This window comes from Petaurus breviceps, unplaced genomic scaffold (assembly GCF_028583685.1).
Source record: "Petaurus breviceps papuanus isolate PSGF00001 unplaced genomic scaffold, PetGlider_PUasm1.0 90723, whole genome shotgun sequence".
Taxonomy (NCBI): Eukaryota; Metazoa; Chordata; class Mammalia; order Diprotodontia; family Petauridae; genus Petaurus; species Petaurus breviceps.
The window spans coordinates 283,049-308,089 of record NW_027187323.1 but is presented as its reverse complement, the minus strand read 5'-3'; the positions used below and the strand labels follow the sequence as shown (position 1 = coordinate 308,089).

The 25,041-nt window shown below is 42.7% G+C and overlaps 2 protein-coding genes across 2 annotated transcripts in view; one reads left to right on the top strand and one right to left on the bottom strand.

Annotated features, from left to right (window-relative positions):
• RPS25 (ribosomal protein S25) overlaps positions 1 to 7,894 on the bottom strand; it is a 58,489-nt gene extending 50,595 nt beyond the window's left edge. The window contains exon 1 of the mRNA XM_069066636.1: positions 7,883 to 7,894. The gene's annotated coding sequence lies outside the window, so the exon portion shown is untranslated. The remainder of the gene's footprint in view (positions 1 to 7,882) is intronic.
• A 3,120-nt stretch (positions 7,895 to 11,014) lies between these two features.
• VPS11 (VPS11 core subunit of CORVET and HOPS complexes) lies at positions 11,015 to 23,638 on the top strand. The gene is made up of 16 exons (XM_069066625.1): positions 11,015 to 11,255; positions 11,588 to 11,735; positions 11,832 to 11,967; positions 12,634 to 12,797; positions 13,534 to 13,781; positions 15,124 to 15,325; positions 15,760 to 15,911; positions 16,212 to 16,398; positions 16,884 to 17,030; positions 17,143 to 17,331; positions 17,427 to 17,588; positions 17,811 to 17,950; positions 18,048 to 18,250; positions 18,348 to 18,519; positions 21,583 to 21,805; positions 21,987 to 23,638. The coding sequence occupies exons 1-16, from the start codon at positions 11,086 to 11,088 to the stop codon at positions 22,149 to 22,151; spliced, it is 2,808 nt and encodes a 935-aa protein (XP_068922726.1). The 5' UTR covers positions 11,015 to 11,085; the 3' UTR covers positions 22,152 to 23,638.
• Positions 23,639 to 25,041: the final 1,403 nt, after the last annotated feature.

Genomic DNA, 25,041 nt, shown 5'->3' with positions numbered 1-25,041 from the left:
TACCCCACTGCCTGTCCGTGGTAACACTTATATAGTGATTACTACATTCTAGGCGCTGTTAATCTATTTACAATTATCTCATTTGATCTACCTTGGGAGGTAGGGGCTATAATTATCCCCATTTTACAGATGAGGAAACAGAAAAAACAGGTGTTAGTGACTTGCTTAGGGTCACACAGCTAGTAAGTGTCTGAGAGCACATTTGAACTTCGTTGTCCTGACTCCAGGCCACAGTTGTAGCTCTATTTAAATCCTAACCTACAGTTCCAACTATCAAATCAAATTGTTTTTCCTTTAAGAAGCTTTTCCTGACTACTCCAATCCATACTCATATTTTTCTTCTTTGCAATCTTATTATGCCTATGATTTAATATACTATCCTTATCAACTTCTAATTTACTCATGTCATTATCAGTTTCACCACCCACATTATTCCAAGGCAGGAGCAATAGCAAATACCTCCACATTTACCTGATACATACTTAATCACAGAATTTCTGAGCTAAAAAGGACCTCGTAGATCATCTAGTCCAATCTCTCCATTTTACAAATTAGGAAAATGAGTCCCGGAAACTTTAAGTGACTTTTCTGACCATAACTGGTCAGTAGCACAACCAGGATAAGGAGCCTGGGTCTCCTAACTCCTAGTATTCATTTCACAAGGAGTGTCTACATAGTACAGAACTCTGGAATACCACCCACAACACCTAGAATGCTTCTGGATACTTAAATCAATAAATACTTGTCCAATACAATAAAGACCACTATATCCTGTAATATGTTTTGGTGGGAGTGAGGAAAGAGCCTTTCCTGGTTTTCGGAGTCTATTCCCCAAAGAGATATGGCTGGTATAGGTATGCCAGAAGGACACCTGCTTTGTTTTCTGACCCTGAAAGAGAATGGCCAATTTCACAAGGAGAGGTTCCAGTACAATGAAAAGTTCTGATAGACACATCTAGGCCATTCTGCCCACTACTTCCCTTCTGAATTATCAGCCCACACCATCCAGGGCCCAACATAAAGAGGATCAGTGTGAAGGACAGAACTCCTACTTTGTGGGAATTCATTGGTTTAGGAAAACAGGAGACAAGAAATAGATGAAAAAGGAAGAGAATCATGTAAACAAGTGCAGCATATAAGCAAGGGCATGTTACTAAGTTATGAAAATCTCATATCTAAATATGAGGGGAAGCATATTAGTTAAGAAACTTGAGCATGGTAGGGTTGAGAAAAGCTTCTTAGTGGGGATGAATGTTCAACAGAGTCTATAAGGAGTAGGGACCAGCTCCATAAAGGAAAGATTTTGTAACTTGGGGGTGTCAAGGATTATCATAGACCAATCCTGGAAGGCAATACCATGAGAAGAAAGTATCAAAGGAAGACCTATTCAAAGGACTGCTTGACCCAAATACAGAATCCAAAATCCTGGCCAAGAGAAATGGAGGGCAAAGGTGTGCAGACATACCCAATTGTTAAAAACAATTATGGTCCTTTGCAAACTATCTACAAGCATTTATTGAGCACTTCTCTATGCCAGGCACTATGTAACATGCTGGGAATACAAGCACAAGGAATGAACTAATTGCCAATGTCAAGGAGCTTGCTTTCCTTTTCATAGGCCAGGGTTTTAGACCTGAGAGGGAAACAAGGGAAATTAGCAATTTTTAATTATTGGTTATAAAGCATTCACTGGTGAGCTGTTCTTTTTCTCTGTTTCATCTCAGCCTCTGAAGTGTTGGCTTCCTTTTGCAAGAAACCAGACTTAAAATAACCATAATGCTTTTAAGGAAGAAAGTATGTGGTTCTCTCCGGCTTGGGGTGTGTGTGTCTCTCACCGGAAAAGGAAAGTTCTTGTTAAAAGATGTCTTTGAAGTTCTCCCAGTTATCTCAATGGTGATCTCTACCCATTGAAATGGAAAATCTGAAAGGGGGAGGAAAGGAATGCTCATTAGAAAATGTTCCATAGGTAACTAACAGAGCATTTCTGCTCTGCTGCTGTAAGTTCAGGTTTCTCCTAGCAGAGGTAGCAATTTGGGAGAGGGAGAAGGGACAGATGCCAGAAGCGACTAGTGTGGTTGCTCCTGAGTGGCTACACCTGTGACTATGAAAGGAGACTAAAGTTTTTAATTCCAGTCCTCCTATGAGTAAATTTGAAGCAGCTTAGCTATTCCACTTTCAGAATGTTTTCTGTCTTGCATATATCCAAATATATATACATATATATATATGTATGTGTGTGTATACACACACACACATTTATACACATACCTTTCTTTTTGTTAATCATTTCAACTTTGAGGCTGGTAATAATCCAAAAGGCAAACCCATGATAATCACCCTGGGAAGTACTAGTGTAGTAGTCCCACACCCACCAGGCCTAATTACAGAGTATTTAATTTCCAAAGAACTTAGATGTTTTGGACTAAGGACTCCCAACTGAGTACTGAGGGACAGCTTTTCAGGTGGACCATCTCTACAATGGCTCCTTCTCACATTTTCCATTACAGTTACAAAAATAAATACATTTGCACACTGTTTTGGGGGGGGAGGGAAGGAAAGGAGGGGGAGAAAATTTAAAACTCAAAATCTTATAAAAGTAAATGATGAAATATATATCTATATATGTATACAATATCTATATATCTATATACATAATAAAACTTGCCAATGGCACCTCCCTAGGGATCCATTGAGAATCTAACAAAACAAAAAGCCAAGACCATAACAGGTTCAATATTGGTGTTCTGGCTGTAACATGATCAGCTATGTGAAAGACTGACTATATTTCCCTCCATCCTATCCTGCCCCCTACTTGTTCTATTCTCTACTTTGACCCTGTCCCTTTTCAAAAGTGTGTGCTTCCAATTTCCCTCCCTCCCAACCTGCCCTCCACTCCATCATCCCTCCTCTCATCCCCTCTCCTGTAGGGTGAGATACCCTATTTGGTATGTATGTCATTCCCTCCCTAAACCAAATTCAATGAGAATAAGGTTGACCGATTCCCTTTTGCCTTCCTGTTCTTCCCCTCCATTGTAACAGTTTTCCTTTGCCTCTTCTATATGAGATAATTTACCCTATTCTGTCTTACCCCATTTCCTCTCATTATATTCCTCTCTCACCTCTCAATTACCCCTTTTAATTATCATCCCTTTCTATTCAATTGGTCCTGTGCCCTCTGTCTATGTATACCTGTACACATATATACACACACTCACATATGTATTCATATGTCCATATAACCTCCTATATAGACATATATATGTATGTATACATATATATATATACATTTATATTCCCTTCAACTATTCTCATCCTGAGAAAAGTTTCATAAGTTACAATTATTGTTTTTCCATGTAGGAATGTAAGTAGTTCAACTTTGATAGGTTTCTTATGATTTCTTTTCCTTGTTTACCTTCTCATGCTTCTCTTGCTTCTTGTATCTGAATGTCAAATTTTTTATTCAACTCTGGGTTTTTCATCATGAATGCTAAAAAATCCTCTATTCCATTGAATGACCATATTTTCCCCTGAAACATGATACTCAGTTTTGCTGGGTAGGTGATTCTTGGTTTTAATCCCAGCTCCTCTGACCTCTGAAATATCATATTCCAAGCCCTTTGATCCCTCAGTAGAGAAGCTGCCAGATCCTGTGTTATCCTGATTATGTTTCCACAGTATTCAAATTGTTTCTTCCTGGCTGCTTGTAATATTTTCTCCTTGATCTGGAAATTCTGGAACCTGACTATAATATTCCTAGGAGTTTTCTTTTGGGGATCTTTTTTAGGAGGTGATCGCTGAATTCTTTCAACCTCTATTTTGCCCTCTGGATCTAAAACATCAGGGCAGTTTTCTTTGAGAATTTTTTGAAGGATGATTTCTAGGTTCTTTTTTTGATCATGGCTTTCAGGTAGTCCAATAATTTTTAAATTATCTCTCCTGGATCTATTTTCCAGGTCAGTGGTTCTCCCAATGAGATATTTCACATTGCCTTCTATTTTTTCATTTGTTTGTATTTGTTTAATAGTATCTTAATTTCTCATAAAGTCACTAGCTTCCATTTGCTCCGATTTAATTTTGAAGTAATGATTCTCTTCAATGAGCTTTTGAGATTCTTTTTCCATCTGGCATATTCAGCTTTTTAAGGCATTCTTCTCCTCGTTGACTTTTTTTTTTTGCCTTTTTTTTGAGGGCAATTGGGGTTAAGTGACTTGTCCAAGGTCACGTGGCTAGTTCTCTTGTATGTGTGTGTATTAAGTGTCTGAGGCTGGATTTGAACTCAGGTCTTCCTGACTCCAGGGCTAGTACTCTATTCACTGTGCCACTTAGCCACCCCTCCTCATGGGCTTTTTGAGCCTCCTTTGCCATTTGAGTTAGTCTGTTTTTTAAGATGTTATTTTCTTCAGTCAGGGTGTTGACTCTTTTTTCATTATTTTCTTGCACCATTCTCATTTCTCTTCCCAATTTTTCCTCCACTTCTCTTATTTGGTTTTCAAAATCATTCTTAAGCTCTTCTATGGCCTGTAACTACTTCATATTTTTCTTGGAAGCTTTTGGTGCAGTTCTGACATCGTTGCTTCCTCTTGTTCCATGCTTTGATCCTTTTTGTCCCCAAAATAGGAGTGTAAAGTCAGATTATTGTGCTTCCTTTACTTCCTTTGCTTGCTCATGTTGCCACTCAATTACTTGACTTTTGAGCTTTTTGCCACAGTAGAACTCTGCTTTCAGAGAGGGGAACTTTGTCCCAAATCACTGGGGTTTTCTCAGCTGCTGGAGCTATTAGTTGGTAGCACACTCTGGCACACTGGTCACACACCCCGGGACCTCCACCCTAGACAGAGATCCAGATCCAAGCAGGTAAAAGCAAGAGTAATTACCCCTCAGACTGGTCACTTGGTCCCCCTACAATCTGCAGGCCAGGAGCTCTGAAGCAGCCACAGGGCAGCAGCCATGGTGCCTTAGCCACTTTTTGCCCCAGGGGCAGAGGCCAGACCACAATCCTGGAACCCCTGTTCTCAAAGTCCACTGTCCTCTCACTTTGTCTTGGGCATTTATGGGTCGATATTTCTGGAAACCTCCACAGCTGTTGGTGATTCACTCTCTCCATGTCCCTCCAGCCAGGGCTGGTCAAGGTTGCCTCGAGGCTAAAACCCAAGGACTCAAGTAGGGTTGGACTCTGCTCCCAGAGAGCTGCAATGGCCCCTTCCTGCTCACCTTCTGGGCTGTCTTCAGTGGGAGGTTAGTTTCTCTCTGTCACTTTGTGGGTTCTGTAGCTCTAAAGTTTGTTTAGAGTCATTTTTTACATGTATTGGAGGAAGTGAGGTAGAAGTGGGAGCCTCAAGGAAGTCCTGTTTCTACTTTGCCATCTTGGTTCTGTCCCCTCCAAATTTATATTTCTTGAACTCATCAACAGAAGAAGAGGAGGAAAGGAATAAACATTCACTTTTTACAAATGAGCACTAAGAGCTTTTTACAAATATCTCATTGGGTCATCACAACAACCCCGAAAGGTAGGTTTTATTATTTTGCCCAAGGAATAGTTAATGAAACTGAGACAAGCAATGGTTAAATGACTTGCCCAGGGTCACACAGCTAGTGTCTGAAGCCAGATAGTCTTCCATAGTTATAGTTCTGAGTACTACATCAAATCTCAGTGATACTATTGATTGGAGAAAAGCCAATTTAAAAAAATTCTGAGGTACTACCTCACATCTACTGGATTGGCTAATAGGACAGAAAAGGAAAACGACAACTGTTGGAGGGGATGTGGGAAAAGTGTGATATTAATGCACCGTTGGTGGAGTTGGGAACTGATTCAACCAGTCTGTAGAGAAATTTGAAACTATACCCAAAGGGCTATAAAAACCATGTGTACCCTTTGACCTAGTAATATCACTACTAGGTCTGTATCCAAAAAGAGATAAAAAACAAAAAGGGAAAGGACCTGTATGTATAAGAGTATTTACAGCAGCTCTTTTCTGGGGGTAAAGAATTAGAAATTGAGGGGATGCCCATCAATTGGGGAATGGCTGAAGAAATTGTGCTATGTGATTATGAAGGAATACTATTGTACTGAAGAAATGATGAGCAGGATCCTCTCAGAAAAACCTGGAAAGACTTATATGAGCTGATGCAAAGTGAAATGTAAGTATAAAAAATAACAGCAATATTGTAAGATGATCAGCTATAAATGACAGCTATTCTCAGCAATACAAAGATCCAAGACAACTCTGAAGGACTTAAGATGAAAAACGCTACCCATCCCCAGAAAAAGAACAGATGGTGTCTGAATACAGACTGAAGTGTACTTTTAACTTTATTTTTCTTGAGGTTTTTTTTCTGTTTTCTTTTACAACATGACTATTATGAAAGTGTTTTGCATGACTATATATGTATAGCCTATGTCAAATTGCTTCTCAATGAGAAGAGGTGGAGAGGGAGGAAGGGAGAGAATTTGAAACCCAAAGTTTTAAAAACGAATGTTAAAATTATTTTTGCATGTAACTGGAGAAAAATAAAATACTAAATATATCAATTTTTTCTTTAAAAAAAAGGAAATGATGAACAGGATGCTCTCAGAAAAACCTAGAAAGACTTATATGAACTGAAGCAAAAGGAAATGAATAGAACCAGGAGAACATTTACACAGTAACAGCAATATTGTAAGATGATCAGTGTGAATGACATGTAATTGGGGAAAACTAAAATACTAAATAAATAATTTTTTTTTTAAATTTAAGCAATTGGGGTTAAATAACTTGCTCAAGGTTACTTAAGCCAGTTATTTCTGGGTGTGGTGCTACTTATCTGAGCCTGGATTTGATCCCCAGGTCATCCCAACACTGGGGCCTGTTTAAATAAATAAATTTTTAAAAAATCTCAGTGATAATGAGATTGAACTATTTTTGTAGTTCAGAGCTTTGTCTTCCTCCAAGTGGGAGATGGAGTGTCACTGTGTTAAATATTCAGCAAGGGAGTTTAATTTGCTGAATGCAATATCTAAGTTGTTTTTCAGTCCTGTCCAACTCTTCATTACCCCATTTGGGGTTTTCTTGACAAAGATACTAGAATTGTTTGTCATTTCCTCCTCCAGCTCATTTTACAGATGAGGAAACTGAGGCAAACAGGGTTAAGTAACTTCCCCAGGGTCATGAAACTAGTTCATTGTTGGAGGCCAGATTTGAATTCAGGAAGACAAGTCTTCCTGACTCAGGACCCTATTCACTTTGCCACCAAGCTGCCCTATATCTAAACTGACCACCATTGAGTTGCAGGCTCAGGCCTCTCATGTTTTTTTTTTTGGCACATAACTGACAGATCAATCAGTCACTTTGTTTTTTTGCTTTTTGGAGGGCAATTGGGGTTAAGTGACTTGCCTGAGGTCACACGGCTAGTTTTTGTGTTAAGTGTCTGAGGCCACATTTGAACTCAGGTCCTCCTGACTCCAGGGCCAGTGCTCTATTCACTGTGCCTCCTAGCTACCCCAATTAGTCACTTTCTAATACCCTGAAGCCTCCTCACTGTGCCACTGGGGGACCCTCAAGCTTGAAAAAAATCTGGGCTGTTTACCATCAGATATGGTTTATTTAATTTAGAAGTAGCTTCCTTGTTAATCCCTTGCAAAGTTACAATTTAGTCTTAACCCCTTCTTGAGTCATGGATCCCTTCTGGTGAAGTCTGGTGAAAGCTGTGATCTCCTTCTCAGAATAATTTTTTTAAGTGTATAAAGTAAAATATGTAGTATTACAAAGAAAACTAATTATATTACAAAAGTCATCAAAATATAAAAATAAACAAGTTCACAGACCACAGGTTAAGAACCCTCGATCTAGGAAATAAAATGGAATATTTACCAAAAAAATATGAAAATGTGAAATCTACAATCCCCCATGTACCCCACAGGTCTTCTTCCTGTCAGATCACTTCCCATTACTTTCATAGGATTCAAACACTTTTAATAACATAGTATTAATTACATGGAATTAAGTGTAAAGAATTGTACACATTTACTTCACTACACATATTATGTCTCCCATATTTTGTGCACATGAGAAATGGTTCTAATCCATGAATATTAGAGTGTCAAGGGAAAATGGAGAGAGATTTTCATTCCTCTCATATCAAGCTCATTGTTTAAAAAAAAATGAGGAGGAGGAAGAAATTTCCCACAGCTCAGCAGTCAAAGGAAGTCTAATAGCTCTAGCCGTTGTTGGTTTTGGGTGACACTGGCCTGTGGCAGGGTATTTACTTTTTACTCAGAAGTGGTATCCGGTTATACTAGTGTCCCCCAGTTACCTCACTGCTTAGTACGAAGGCAATTTGCCTGCTTCTGGTGTTTTTATCTTAAATGAAGTTCTCATCAAAATGTCAGAGGATGGAACAGTAAGTGAAAGCAAAGGCTAGAAGAGTTTTTCTACTGAGTGGTTTCTGCCCTTATTTAAAAAAAAATAGTTTATATTAATCTGATTCAGAGGAAAGAGTAATCATTTTACTGTGCTGGGATCATCAGAAATTGCTATGTCTCTTTCTCCGTCCATCATTTCCTGAGCTAGGATCTCCACAGAAATTAAAAAGAGTGCAACAGTAACCATATTCAGTATCTATGTCTCTGTACACTATGTTTAACTGCATTTAAGAAAAATGCTGAACATCAATACAAAAATCTAAACTCAGTTTATTTACATTTAAATTAATTTCAATGCATGAAACATTCCAACAATTTTCAGTATCTCCTTCCAATTCTCCACCAATATTTTTTGTCCATTTTCTCTCATTCACTTTTCCTCATGATTAGAATTACTGTTCACTTTATTCTTTTAGTTCTGCTTTTTAAAACTTTGCAATATTTCATAAAGGTCTTTGCAGATTTCTTTGTATTTCTCATACTTGGTCTTATTTGCATTGCTATTCCATGTCCTCCCCCCAATTAGATGTAGTATATATACCCCTCAAATTTCATTCACAAGTTGGGTCGCTCAGAAGGTAGTTACTTTCCCACAAATGGTACCCCGTGGGGCTCACACTTCTTTAATAGTACACAATATGAGCTCAAAGCACAAGCATTTACTAAGACAGCATAAGAAGAACAGTGGCAACAAAACATTTCTTCCCTTAATGTTAGGGCACATTCTCCCTCCAGTACACACATTAGTGGTAAGAAACTTGAGGATGCACTAGTGGTGAGTTCTTTTACCTACCCCTACTTCAAGGCTTGCAGTATTTCCCGACCAGAGAGAGCACGTCCCTCCCACCCATGCAGAGACACAAGAAGACAAAGACCAATCTCTTCTCCAGACCTCCTTTCTTCCTCCATAGCCAGCTTCTCTGGCTTAAAGGTGCTTCCTGCACCAACTATCAGCAGAGCTGGCAAGCTATCTTTCAAAGGCTCCTAGAGGCTCAGCCAATCTTCTTCAGTTCAGAAGATGAACTCCTTCCCATTTTATAAAAGGGACAATCAGGTAGAGTAACTTTATTTGAAAAACGCTATATACCCCTCCCCCCCTCACCTCAGCTACCTGGCTTCTCCTTCAATTTCTTTTTTTTTCTTTTTTTAAAGCAATCGGGGTTAAGTAACTTGCTTAAGGTTACACAGCCAGTTATTTCTGGGTATGGTGCTGAGTATCTGAGCCTAGATTTGATCCAGGTCATCCCGACACTGGAGCCGGTGCTCTTACTCGCTGAGCCACCTGGCCGCCCCTCTCCTTCAATTTCAACTGGACTGGGGACAACTTGGGCATCCCCCTCCCCCTCCCCATTCATATACTACTGCTATGAAAGTGCTTGGACCAATCCTTCTTTTTTTTTTTAAGCAATTGGGGTTAAGTAACTTGCTCAAGGTTACACAGCCAAGTGTTTCTGGGTGGATGCTAAGTGTCTGAGCCCGGTTTCGTTCCCCCAGGTCATCCCGACACTGGGGCCGGTGCTCTTACTCGCTGTGCTACCTGGCCGCCCCTCTTCTTCTTTTAATAATAACATTTTCCTATGTTTATTCCCAGTTGTAGAATTATTGGGTTAAGGGGTATGATTATTATTTTTGCTTTTTTGTTGGGGAGGGAAGGGCAATTGGGGTAAAGTGACTTGCCCAAGGTCACACGGCTAGTAAGGCTTATGTGGTCAAATTTGAACTCAGGGCCTCCTGACTCCAGAGCCAGTGCTCTATTCACTGCAGCACCTAGCCTCCCCATGTGTGATTATTTTTTGTAACTTTTACTGCTCAGATTTTTTGGTCAGTTCTGTCATTTGAGTCATTTCAGTCAACTCCAACTCTTCATGAGTCCATTTGGGGTTTTCCTGGCAAACAGGAGTGGTTTGCCATTTCCTTCTCCAGCTCATTTTACAGATGAGGAAACTGAGGCAAGCAGTGTTAAATGACTTGCCCAGGGTCACACAGTTAGTATCTGAGAGTGTATTTTAATTCATTTGAATTCTGATTTCCAGGTGGCTCTCTACCCACTACACCCCCTAGCTACCCTGTCCACATTGACAAACTTGCAGTTTCATCAACTGAATGAATGTACATTTAATCATGAATATTATTCCATTTAACTATTTTTGCTATTTTGATGGATTTTCTGGCATTTAGTATTTTAAAATCCAACAATTGTATTGCTTTTAATTATTTTAAATTAAATAATTTTATTTTATCTTATTTTTGACAATTTGATGGGTATGAATTTATAACCCTCCTGAAAATGAGCATTTTTTCAGTGATCGTTAGCAATTTGAAAACTGTCAATACATTTGCTTAAGCGCTTAATCAAATACTTGTGGCCTGAATGAATGGCGAGTGCCACACCAGGAGCTACCAGCCAGCGCAATGTCCTGTTTCCCCCTCCCCGCCTCCCAATCTCAGGGTCACAAGCCGCCAAGGGGTCGTTGGGGTAACAATTCAAGGTGAGAATGAGCACCCGCCCCGCGCCTTTTCAGCCAATCCGCGCCAGGCCGAAGAACCCACGTGATAACGGCTGAGACCCAGAAGCTGCCGGCAAACGCAACCCACCTCACGTGGGCTCCCCGGATCTAGCGTCAGGTGACCCTCCGGCACGACTCACGTGATTGCCCCATGGAAGGTGGAGACTTGAGGCCAAGATGGCGGCTTACCTACAGTGGCGCCGCTTCGTCTTTTTTGACAAGGAACTGGTAAAGGAGCCGGCGGGGAGCGATGGGGCCGGGCCTGGATCGGGGGCAACCAGGCCCCTCAGCCTCCCTCCAGGCATCACCGTCTGCGATTCGGGTCGGGGCAGCTTGGTCTTTGGGGATATCCTTCCGTGATTGGGGGTGGCCCCCTTCCTGAAAGGGGGTCATATCGCCGCGGGCCGCTCACCGAGCTCCTGAGACCACAACGGACATCCCCCCATCCCGTTTTGGGAGACCCCTGAAATGAGAAGGGACCTTGCCCATCCTTTGGGATCGTAGAGGAGAGGGTCCGCTATTCTCTCCTTCCTCAAGGGCCGGGACACGAATGGGGCTCCGGGGTTGCCTGTACCGAGTCCATCCTCATCGTTTGTGGGGTTTTTCTGGTTGTAAAATGGGGAGTTTAGGAGAGATTAAAGGTAGATACGACTCATAGGCTCCTTGACTACACTGAACACATGGAAGGACAGATCTGGTTCCTGCCCCGATCCCTACAACTCACAGGCTTTCAGGCGTACAAGCTCCGGGTTACCCATTTATATCAGCTTAAACAGCACAATATCCTGGCATCTGTGGGAGAGGACGAGGAGGGGATAAATCCTCTGGTAAGAGCCAGTAGAGAGAAAAGAAGGGAGGGAGTGTCCCAAAGTGAGTTCGGTTTAAGGGGACTGGGGTTTAATGTACCTGAGCTCTGTCCACAGGTGAAGGTCTGGAATCTGGAGAAAAGAGATGGTGGCAATCCCCTCTGTACCCGCATCTTCCCTGCCATTCCAGGCTCAGAGCCAACTGTAGTGTCCTGTTTGACAGTTCATGAGAATCTCAACTTTATGGCGATTGGTGAGCAAACTAGAATGGAAGACTGCAGAAATGTAGGTTCTTTTAATACGAACCAAACTCCTCAAAAGCTATATAGGTCAGCCATTGTTTCTATTGTCATTTGTTAAGCACATATTTGTACACATGGTTTTTGAATTGATTGACATTTGTGAGAGTAGAGTAGTGAGAACACTGGAGGATAATTCAGATAAGTGACTTCAAATCCCCCTTCTATTACCTAGTGAATACTCTGTTAACTTCGATAACATTAATTATTATTATGAAGCCTTTCAAATAGCTAGGTATTTAATTCTTTCACCTTTTGGAAGAAGCCTTTTCTGACTTACTCTTAGTGCCTTCCCTCTGGGTTTACCTATGCTTTATTCTGTATCTATCTTCTTTGTATGTTGTTTCCCCCATTTAGACTGAGCTCCTTGAGAGCAGACCTGTTTTTTTCCCTTTCTTTGTATCCCTAGCATTTAGCACAGGGCCTGGCACATAGCAGGCCCTTAATAAATGATTGTTGACTTAACTTTAAAAATGTATAAACCATCCAGCTGTCCATGTTGCAGGAAATTGAGATAAAGGAGAGTATTTTGTAATGAATTTCTCCCCTTTGAATATGTGCCTATGTTTCCCATTTCTTTCTCTGGCTTTAACTACCCTCTTTCTGATTACCTCCTACAGGCTTTACAGATGGTAGTGTTACCCTTAATAAGGGTGATATTACCAGGGACCGGCACAGCAAGACCCAGATTTTGCACAAAGGCAGCTATCCTGTCACTGGGCTGGCCTTCCGCCAGGCAGGCAAGACTACCCACTTGTTTGTGGTGACAACAGAGAATGTACAGGTATGGATGGGTCTGGATCATTTTCTTGGTGAACAATCAGGGGGAATGACTCTTACCTTTCTGTGTTGCTTTTGTTCTCCCTTTTTTTTCTCTCTTCTATTACTCAATTATGAGGTTATTGTGGTTAACAAATGCCCCAAAAGAATAAGAACTAATTGGAGACTTTCTGGATGCTTAACTTCTCCATCTTCTAGCCCTCATCCATTGCCTCTGCTCTGCTTCTCTCTTAATATTTTGAGGAAGCAGAGGCGGCTAGGTGGTGCAGTGAGTAAGAGCGCTGGCCCTGGAGTCGGGAGGACCCGGGATCGGTTCCGGCCTCAGATACTTAACACCCACACAAAATAACTGGCCATGTAACCTTGGGCAAGTTACTGAACCTCAATTGCTTAAAAAATATATATATATATATATTGAGGAAGTGATAAAGTCTAGGTTGAGAAGACTCAGGAGGATTCTAGTTGTCATTGTCACTGGTTTGACAAGTTTCCATAGACAAGTCATTTAAGCTCTCTAGTCTTTAGTTACCCACATCTGTAAAAGGAGAAGCTATTCCTTTTATTACACAAGGAGTATTCTTTGGACATCATCATTATAATGGTCATTAAGTACTTACAGGGGCAAAGCCATATAATTCCTTAGTAAATGTAGGAGGAAAATGTCTTTGCCTTTGATAACTGAGGGTAGATTAAGGAAGAAGATCCTTATGTGACTACATGTATTTCCTCTTTTTCTGCAGTCCTACAGTCTGTCTGGAAAGGACTACCCTCGGATAGAGTTAGACACCCATGGCTGTGGCCTGCGCTGCTCAGCCCTAAGTGATCCTTCCCAAGACCTGCAGTTTATTGTTGCTGGGGATGAGTGTGTTTACTTATATCAGCCTGATGAGCGTGGCCCTTGCTTTGCCTTTGAGGGCCATAAGCTCATTGCCCACTGGTTCCGTGGCTACCTTGTTATTGTTTCCCGGGACCGCAAGATTTCACCAAAGTAAGGAGGCTTGGGGGTAGGGAGGAGCTGGGGACCAGAAAATTTGGAGAGGGGATGTGAGGAAAGAAAACTACAAATTCTCAGGGTGAAGTGCACTTTAAGTTTTAATGATTGGATTTTGTCAGCTTTACTTTGCTTTATTTTCCTCTGGTTAATATTTAGGACTCAGATTATTCTTTCTAGAACTCTTTAGCTCTAGGTGTTTGCTTACCATTCCTTGTGCACCAAACACAACAGGGAATTCCACTTTTTGCCACCTAAATAAATGTAAGTAAGGCAGGGGACATGTCAGGGAAGCAGGACTGCTAAATTTTAGGACTAGTAGTTTGGAAGAAAAAAATCTAAGGGGGGGGCAGTCTCTGTGTCATAAATTTGCTTTCTTGTCATTGGTATAATGTTTTCAGTTAGTGCTTTGTATGCAGTAAATACTTAGTTTTTTTTTTTAGTAGATTTTTAACACAGCTAATAAGCACTCAAAACACAAAGTTTCTTTCTTGAAAACTTTTTCAAAACAACACTAAGCATTTAAGATAGGTGATTATATGTTCAACTGCATGTTCTTGTTAACTTACCTTATGCTAAAGAAAAGAGAGGCTTGGGGCAGCCAGATAGCACAGCAAGTAAGAGTACCGGCTCCAGTGTTGGGATGACCTAGAGATCGAATCCCAGGCTCAGACACTTAGCACCCACCCAGAAACACCTGGCCATGTAATCTTGAGCAAGTTACTTAACCCCAATTGCTTAGGGGCGGCCAGGTGGCTCAGCGAGTAAGAGCACCAGCTCCAGTGTCAGGATGACCTGGATCAAATCCAGGCTCAGATACTCAGTACCACACCCAGAAATGGCTGGCTGTGTAACCTTGAGCAAGTTACTTAACCCTGATTGCTTAAAAAAAAAAAGAGAGGCTGTGTTAATTTGAACACTCTAATACTAGTCAGTGGCTGTGTTTAACATGAGTGTTATGCTATGTTGTGTCTTCATTTACAGCATTGTAATCATCTCTGTGGTGTTTTTTCAGATCTGCTTTTTTTTTTTCCTTTCCCAGCACACACTTATTCATTGAATGAACTAGTTTTCTGTCCCATCGCTGTCTGTCAGAGCTATTTCTTTGTTTGGAGGATCAGATATTAGTTTTCTTTGTATACTTCCCAGCGCAATGGGAAGCACATTTATTTGTAGGTTCAATCAGTGTTTTGTGATAAATCTCTTAGAGATTATAAAAGGTGGATTGTTATGCATGGAAGGGTAACATTGAAGGAGTGTACTAAAGAAGAAATGGGGAGAGAGGAGAGAAGATGAAGTGGGGCTGGCTTAGGTCTGACCCTTGTTCTTCCTTTTACAGGTCAGAGTTCACCAGCAGGGACTCCCAGAGCTCGGACAAGCAGATCCTTAACATCTATGATCTGTGCAACAAGTTCATTGCGTATAGCTCTGTCTTTGAGGATGTGGTGGACGTGCTCGCTGAGTGGGGTTCTTTGTACGTGCTGACTCGGGATGGGCGCGTCCATGTGCTTCAGGAAAAGGACACCCAGACTAAACTGGAGGCAAGATCACCCAGTTGCCTGGAGCAGGCACTAGGAAATAAGTTGCAGTGGCTCCAGGATTAGGCTGCCCTCATCCTTTGGGCTGGGAAGTGGCTTCTCTTCTAGATTGAGGGCTTCTGAGCTTCTGCAACTTTACTTAGCTTTCCTAGGATAGAATTACAAGGTGAATGTTCTGGGTTGAAGTCCTGAAGGGAAAGGATCCCTTTTGAAGCCTCCTTGGGAGAGCCAGCCTCTGCCTAGGGTCATCCTTGGCATGCCGATTGTTCTCAGGTTGACTTAGGAGTTATTTTAATGAGTCTTCTCCATTTTAGAACTTGAGTGGATTCAGTACCCTGAGGCTTTCAGCTTGTGGGTTTTTTGCTGTTGAGAGGCAGTTTGAGGAAACCTTTTCCCCAGTGCCACTTCTCCATTTTTTCCACATTTCCTCCCACTAGATGTTGTTCAAAAAGAATCTGTTTGAGATGGCAATCAACTTGGCCAAAAGCCAGCACCTGGATAGTGATGGTCTGGCACAGATCTTCATGCAGTATGGGGACCACCTCTACAGCAAGGGAAACCATGATGGTGCTGTCCAGCAGTATATCCGGTCAGTATGGAATTGAACCTACACAGGAAATTTTCTAGGTTGGGTTAGCCATACCTAGAAACACATCAGAGAGTGCAAAAAATATGTTTTCAAATAAGAAAAAAGGTGTGGGATTGGTGAGGAAATATCTGCATTTTAATGTTCTGTTTACTGGCTTGAAGTTAAGTATAAATGAGCATCTTTTATTTCAGAAGAGCTATCGTTTTGTTTGCAGTTACGGTTTTTCCCTTCTTTATCTTTCTTTGCACTAAACGCTGGTATTCCTTTTTAACATACTTACACACACACACATTTTCTCAGAACCATTGGGAAATTGGAGCCATCCTACGTGATCCGAAAATTCCTAGATGCCCAGCGCATCCACAACCTGACTGCCTATCTGCAGACCCTGCACCGGCAGTCACTGGCCAATGCTGACCACACCACCCTATTGCTCAATTGCTACACAAAGCTCAAGGACAGCTCCAAGCTAGAGGAATTCATCAAGGTGCTTGGAGGGAGGGATGGGGTTGGGGGGAAGGGTCTCCAAGAGTCCAACTATCCATACTGAAACCTGAGAGTGGTCCTTCTCTCTTCTCTAGTTACTAGTTACACTTGGTGTAATAAGACTTGCAAAGTGCCTTATGTCTCTCGTCTCATTTGATCCTCACAGTAATCTCATTGGGTTGGTATTGTTATTATCCCTGTTTAATGGAGCAGAGAAGAATGGGAATACTCATCATCCAGGGAAGAGAGAGGCAGTAGAACAAGAGGGTGTCTTTACTGGTGTTTCTTTTCTCCTCAGCCACCGTGTTTTAAGCCTGGGAAATGGGGAAATTGGAATTGTGTTTCACACATAGGGTTTTCCAGGAAGAAACAAATGAAAAGGTCTTTTTCTGAATCTGGGATATTATATCTCTTGGGCTTCATTTTTGGTGCATGTTTCCACTGCTTCTTTGTTAATAATGACTTTGGTTTCTCTTTTCCCGGTAGACGAAGAGTGAAAGTGAAGTACATTTTGATGTAGAGACAGCCATTAAAGTCCTTCGACAGGCCGGCTACTATTCCCATGCCCTGTACTTGGCTGAGAACCATGCTCACCATGAGTGGTACCTGAAGGTCCAGCTAGAAGACATCAAGGTGGGCAGGGTCTTAGACTCAGAAGACAGCTGCCTTCTCAGGATGCTGCCCCAGAGGAGGAGGGAGCAGTGGGCCTGGGCTGGGGTATAATTTCACCCCTCCTTTCTCCCAGAACTACCAGGAGGCATTACAGTATATTGGAAAGCTACCCTTTGAGCAGGCAGAAAGCAACATGAAGCGGTACGGCAAGATCCTCATGCATCATGTGCCAGAGCAAACCACCCAGCTGCTGAAGGTCCTGTGTACTGACTATCGGCCCTGTGCAGAGGCTGCTGCTGAGAGCGATGGGCCTGGCTGCAGGGTGAGGAAGACACTGAGGATGGTAGTCACCACAGGCTAAGAAAGCCAAGCATGCCTATTCAACCAGTTCTCCCTTTCTCATTTTGTGCTCTCCAGGCCAATTCTGAAGAATTCATCCCTATTTTTGCCAATAACCCAAGGGAACTGAAGGCCTTCCTAGAGCATATGACAGAGGTGCAGGCAGACTCATCCCAGGGTGTCTATGATACTCTGCTAGAGCTGAGACTACAGAATTGGGCTCATGAGAAGGACTCACAGGTAGAGTCTGTGGAGGGTATATTGCAACCATAAGAAAATGAAAATGTACTGGTGGGTTTCAAATCCTTTGGCTGGGTTGGCTGCTTGTGAGTGACTCTATAAGTGTTTTTAGAATCACTAAGAGGCAGTAGTGAGGCTGAATTCCATTTGGTGAAGGGGATTTAGGGAGTGTGGGATAGCTGATTTATTACTCACATTGCCTCTCCCTTCATACTTCCATAGGTCAAGGAGAAGCTCCATGCTGAGGCACTCTCTCTCTTGAAGAGTGGCCACTTTTCCAATGTCTTCGATAAGGCCTTGGTTCTTTGCCAGATGCATGATTTTCAAGATGGGGTCCTCTACCTCTATGAGCAGGGAAAGCTGTAAGGTTTGGGAAGGTTAGGGAAGTTGGGGTAAGAGGAGGAGTCTAGGTGACTTCTCAGGGCTGGCCACTGACCTTACTCCCTTCCCTGGCCCCAGGTTCCAGCAGATCATGCATTACCATATGCAGCATGAGCAATACCGACAGGTAATCGCCGTTTGTGAACGGCATGGAGAGCAGGAGCCCTCTCTGTGGGAGCAAGCGCTCAGTTACTTTGCCCGAAAGGAAGAAGACTGCAAGGAATATGTTGCTGCTGTGCTCAAACACATCGAGAGCAAGAACCTCATGCCACCCCTCTTAGGTGGGTGAGAGGCCTGGCATGTTGTGAGCTGGGTCTCATTGAATGAAGTTCTGCCCACTCACAGATCTTTTACATTTCCTCTCTCCCCTTATTTTAGTGGTACAGACCTTGGCTCACAACTCAACAGCCACATTGTCTGTCATCAAAGATTATCTGGTACAGAAGCTGCAAAAGCAGACTCAGCAGATTGAGAAAGATGAGCTTCGGGTGCGAAGGTACCGGGAAGAGACCACCCGAATACGCCAAGAGATCCAGGAGCTGAAGACCAGGTACTTGGGGTTTTGGAGGGAATCTGGTATCAGTGTATGTCTTCAATAGTTTGATTTGTGGTGGTTTTTTAAACCTTTCTTGGGTCAGAAATTGGTCATGGTTGAATAAAGTTCATTCTTAACTACTTGTCTCAGCAGAGGGCTTTTATAGTATGAGAAACTAAAAGTAGTCAATTATATAATCATCATTCATATTTAGTTTTGGATGTAATATAACTAATTTATTTCATAAACTTTATTTTTAAGATTACCAGCTTTGGTGTGAGAAAAGAATTTTAAGCATGGAATAAAAAGTTTGTTATATAGATCATCTGTAGTGCTGACAGTTGAGAAAGCAAAGTACAGAAGTACAGAAAAGGCATAATGACAATTGTCATCAAAGAAAATCTGGGTAGTGATTGTGAAAAAGTCAAGGAGAAAATGTCCATGGGCAGCAGGTGCCTAACATGAACATACAAAGCTTTGATGAGCCCTGGGACTTTGTCCTTTCCCACTTCCAGTTTTTGAGAACCATATTTTCTTAGAATTAGAAGTGACTAGTTAGGTCATTGAGTCTGAATTTTATAAGCAGGAATCCTTTTTCACATTCCAGGTGAAATTCCTGCAGGAGTCACTTGAACATCTCCAGTGATGAGAAGGTTACTCTCTCATGGGCCAGTCCGTGCCACTGTTAGGGAATTCTTCTTTTATGTTCAAGCAGAAGTCAGTCTTCCTGTAGTTTCTATCCATTGAGTTTCTAGGTCTGTCCTCTAGAGAGAAACAGAAAAAGTCCATTCCCTCTTCACACTTAAACTTTAACATGTTTGAAAATAGCTAATGTCGCCCAATACCTTTGCCCAAGTAATTTTTAAAAATCTTATTCTTACTGCTATCTTTCATTTTTTCTTCATCATCATCACCATTTCCAAACAGGTCCCTCCTCCTTCTCCCCATTAAGCTAACCCTTTTTAACAAAGGTTTAAAGGTGGAAAAGAGTCCTGAACCAGCACAGTCTCAAGTATTTTTTAAGCACCTTCCATGTTCCAGGTGCTGTGCTAGGTGCTGGGGTTACCAGTACAGAGAATGGAACAATTCTTACCTGCAAAGAACTTACATTCTAATAGAGGAGACAAGTGCAAAGGAAAACATCTGACATCGATATAAAGTTAATAATACATGCTTGGGAGCAAGAGGGTGTGCTGGCGTGCATGCGCACGAACACACTTCCATACAAAGTGGTTAAGTGGGAGGAACACACTAGTAGGGGTGAGGGGAGAACCAGAAAAGACTTCCTGCAGGAAATACTGCCTGATCTGTGTCTTAATGGGATGGTGCAGCTCCGTGAGAGGGAGGGGTCTGAAAACATATGCAGCACTCCATGCCCACAGTTCCCTCCCTACCTTTGCAAAGAAGAGAGGGAGGTGCATCTTCATGCTTCTTTTCTGGGGTAAACTCTGCCAGTATCATTCAGCTGATCCTCATGGAACCTTCTCATTAGCCCAGTCAGCTGCTGATTTATCAGTCCTATCTAGGATGGGAATCTCTGAACAGAGAGAGCGTTTCAGTGTGATCGGACCAGGGAGGAGCATCTCCCACTTATTATTCAGCAGATGTTCAGAGACCTGCTCTGTTGGGTCCTGAGCTTAGGAAAATGAAAGATGGTAGTCCTAGCCATCAAGGAGCTCAACATTTAATTAATTGGGTGAGACAATAATGAAAATAACTCTTTCCCCCCCCCACCCAGATCTATTATTTCTTTGGTGTAGGGAAGCCATGGTAAGGAAGGTTAGGGAAGTTGGGAAGGAAAGGTAAGGGAAAAAAAACTCTTCTGATGCTGATCAGCTGCTGTGCCAGAAGCTTTTAGTTAGTGTGTTGTATGTTGTATGTTGCCCAGAGTCACCCAGCAGTGTGTGTCAGAGAGGCTGCACTTAAAGCCTTAGGGCTTCTTGACTCCAGGGGTGTCTCTGACTACTGCCACACTTGCTTGTCCAGAGGGAGAGTGGCACATTGGTATGATATTGGAAATGGGAGGGCTCACTTGTAACTGGGTGACAGCCATGAATCAGTCACAGAAGCACTCATGTCTGGGCTGGGCCTTAAGTGAAGCCAAGGGAAGGATGTCAGGAGCCGAAGATGGGCACCGAGGCAGGCATGAACAGTAGCAAGGGAAATGCATGGGAACGGCAGGATGAGGTTGGGGAATAGCAAGTAACATGCTTTGGTTAGAACAGTTCTGTGTACACTTAATGTTTGCTGGATTCAGTTGAAGACAGTGCACAAAAGGGAAGGCCCATGAAATATCACTGGGAAGAGAAATGCTGGTGAAGGGTTTTGAAGCCCACATGGAGGGGCCGTTACGTGGTAAGAGGATGGATTGGACAGGGGAGGGCCTGGAGGTGGCAGCTACAGTCATGTGGAGAGCAATGAGGGCCAGGGCAGGAGAAGGTTCCAGAGATGTTTTAGAGGCAGAACTGATGTGACAGCGAGGCACCTGGTGGGCTGGAGGAAGAGTCAAAAATGACTTGGGTTTTAGTCTGGAGTTACTCAGAGAATATGGTACCATCAAAGAAAACAGATACTGTTTCCTCCTTTGTTTTAGACACTACATTTGAATTAATGCAGCCTTAAATTGCATAAGCTTTTTTATCAGTCTTGTCACACTGATGACTCTCGGTGAGCTTTCAGTCCAGTTATATCCTCTGATTTTTCTGGTTGTGTTTGCCCATCCTGTTCTATATGTTTTTCTCTTTTGGGGGCGGGGGGAGAAGCAGTACTGAGTGGTATAAAGACCACCAGATTTAGAGCTAGATAACCTTAGTTTAAATCCCAGCTCTGCCATGTACCATGTGACTATGCCCATGTGCAAATTACTTTGGCTCTGCATGTTCATTTCTTCATTTCTAAAATTAGGTGATTGGGTTTGGTGATCATTCTTTGACTTGGCAAAATGAAATTTAATATGGTCAGAGCTTTGGCTCCAGCCTTCTCTGAAGTTCAGTTCTCTCTGTCTCTCTGATACCTGGCTTTTTGCTCTCTGTACTGTTACTTTCACATCTTAAGATCCCTCTTCTGTTCTGTTTATAGCCCAAAGATCTTCCAGAAGACAAAGTGCAGTATCTGTACCAGTGCTCTGGAGCTGCCCTCTGTACATTTTTTGTGCGGCCATTCTTTCCACCAACACTGTTTTGAGAGCTACTCAGAAAGTGATGCCGACTGCCCCACCTGCCTCCCCGAGAACCGCAAGGTTATGGACATGATCCGGGCCCAGGAGCAAAAGCGGGATTTGCATGATCAATTTCAGCATCAGGTAGGGATGGCAAAGAGGAGCTGGGTCAGATTCCCAACAGATAAGCAGTAAATCTGCTGGGAGCGCGAGTGGGCATTGCATTTCCTCTTGGGGCCTGAGGCATTTGAGCAAAGGGTAGCAGTGCAATGAATGGGCTTTCCCTGTCCTGTTCTGACTGTTGGATCTCTTTCCTGCCTGCCAGCTCAAGTACTCCAATGATAGCTTCTCTGTCATTGCTGATTACTTTGGACGTGGTGTCTTCAACAAGTTGACCCTCCTGACTGATCCACCTGTGGGCAGAGTGGGCACCAGCCTGGAGGCTGGCCTGCAACGAGACCTTCTCATGCACTCCAAGCGGGGCACCTAAGGACACTCTGATCAGATTGGAAGGCAGATCAAGCATGGATCTAGGACACAAATAACAAGAGGCTTCAGGGACTAATTTTCTGAACAAAGATGCTTCCTTGATTGGAGGTCCCAATGAACATTTGGGAGAGCAACTGCCCCTCTGCTCCTCCCCCGTCTCTGACTTCATAACACTTAAAGGTGGAGATTTGCTTTCTCACTGTCTCCTTTGCCTTTCCTCAGCCTGCCCCTTCCCAGTTCTGACTGCTGCCCATAGAGAAGGATGTCCTCATGGGAATCCCATCAGGGCAAGGGAAGCCACCTAAGTAAGCCCTCTGCATATATGGACCAGAGCTACTTTCCTCTTTGCCTAGAGCATCAGTTTCTGCTTGAGTCTAAGCATCCAGTTTGTAAATAAAAAAGATAGGACACTTTTGGAGGGAAGATGACTTATTTGGGGCCTTTCTGGCCCTTCCTGATGTGCCTGCCCACTACACTCCTTGTCCCACCTCTTGCAGCCACATCTTTCCTTAGAGTTACTCTTGAAAGGTGGGATGCTACTGTACCTCATTCCTGTGCTTGATGGGGCTCTTAGCTTCTCAAACAAGGTGAAGTGTGAGATAGCTTGAGGTTCAGGGGTGTCCAGAAACTAGCACCCAAGGTAACTTTTGTTCTGTCCCTTGGCAAATTTTGAAGGCATTATTCCCATGGTGATCCTCCGGGGCTGAGACTGTGGCAAGGGGACTAGGAGATGTGTTGGCTGCACCCTGAAATGGGAGTGGGGAGCATAGAAAATAAACACTTCTTTAGAAACTCTATAATTCCTCTTTGAAAGGGTCAGTTTAAGTTTGGGCTCCCATATGAAAATCAAGCTGCTGTTATCTCATCATATCAGTATTAACAGTTGTGAACGAGTTGCATTTAGGTTATTGGCATGTGCTGGTTTTGGGGGTGGGGTGCATTGTAGCATAAGAGGGAGAAACTATCCTGAAAGTTAGACTGGAATTTTAGATGGGCTCTGCTACTTTACTGGCCTGGTTCTCCACTGTCAAAGTAGATAGAGTTCTGGAGCTGAAGTTGGAAAGACCTGGGTTAAAATCTGGCCTTGGACCTTTACTAGCAGTGACTGGGCAAGTCACAGCCTCTGCCTGTTTCATCAGCTATAAAATGAGGGTAATAGCACACAGGCTTGTGAGAATCAAATGAGATGTTTAAAGCACGCACTTAGCACAGTGCCTGGCACATGGTAGTCCATTAATAAATTGTTTGCCCCCATCCTTCTTTTTCAAAAGTCATCTACTCGTAAAGCAGTATAATATAATAGAAAGATCCTTGGACTAGCTGAATCTCTATTGCCAGAAACTCTGAGCATCGTTTTTTTCCTTCCTTTGTAAAAACTGGGATAATTGTTCTTTACGAGTTTTTTTGCTTCATTCTTTGTACTTATATCCCTTGTGCCTAACACATAATAAGCACTTAATAAATGATTACTAATTCTTCACTACAAAATTAAGTGGTTATCTAGCTTTCCTTGGCCTCTAAGGAGGGGCATCTCTACCCCTCCAGGCTGCACAAATCTTTAGGGAGTTTTTCCTTATATTCGGTCAAAATGTGTGATTCCCACTCATTGTTCCTATTTATTAATAACTAGCATTTGTACAGCACTTGAAGATTTGCAGAGCACTTTGTACTGTCCCATTTGTTTAATGGGAATGGGAATTTGAAGATCTTCCCTGCCCCTTAATAGACCAAGGGGGGGGGGGAGTTTGAAGCCCTCCCCTGCTGTGAAGATAATCTTTGTCCCCCTGACAGGCTGAATGTGGTTACATGGAGCCTGTGGTGGGAGGAGTTGGCTGAGGAGAAGCAGAACCCAGAGAGAAGCTGGTAGAGATCAAGTCTTACAATTGGAGATAGTTGGGGACAGGGGAGCTTAGGCAAGGAGTCAGATAGAGAGTTTTGTGAATATTCATCTTGTATTGGTTTGTGGGAAGGCTAAAGGATGCTGTGGCTCTCAGCATTATGGCTTTTAAATACCTTTGGTACTTCTTCGGCTTACTGGTTTTGGGATTTGGTTTTCTGGTGTCTAAATCCTTCGGTTTTATCATCTATCTGGAGAGTGACATATTTTGCAATCGAACGTCACGTGATACTTATAGTCACACTTTTTATCATGATTGTGGCACTGTAAATACTGTATTAGCGCAACAATTTGATCCTATTTTCTGTTCTCCACCAAGCAGTCTAATACCGCTTCTACAATGTAATGTTTTCATGTCCCCTTAAATCCTACCAAAGATAAACATCCTTTGTTCCTTCTTTTGAATCGACAAGCACTTGTGTCTATATAGCAGGGACTGTGCTAGCTGCTGGGGTGCAAACACAAAAACTGGACACAATCCCTACTCCTGGCATGATCTCAAGGCCCTTCACCGTCCGGGGCCTTAAGCATATCAGTGCCATAACCAAAATGTAACACTAAGAAAGGAACTCAGTATTCCTGCTAATTTTCACGTGTGTTCTGGGATAATTCGATCCAGTAAACTTTTATTAAGCGCCTACCATGTGATAGACACTGTACTAAGTTTGGGGGATAAAAAGGCAAAAGAGAGCCCTGCCCTCAAGGAGCTTACAGTCTAATGAGGTACAAGGGAAGCTGGGACATTTGAGCATTGTTATAGAGTTGGAACCAACCCACAGGGTCCAAACCCAGTCCTGCTCTTTATGCCTTGTGTGACCACATAGGAGTCACTTTGGTTCTCTGGGCCTCAGTTTCCTCAGCTGTCAAATAAGGGCCAAGGTCCTTTCCATGTGTTTTGTTTGGGTATGGTAACTTTCTCTTTAAGAGAGTGGCCTGAAGGGCCACTAGGTGGCGCAGTGAGTAGAGCACCGGCCCTGGAGTCAGGAGGACCTGA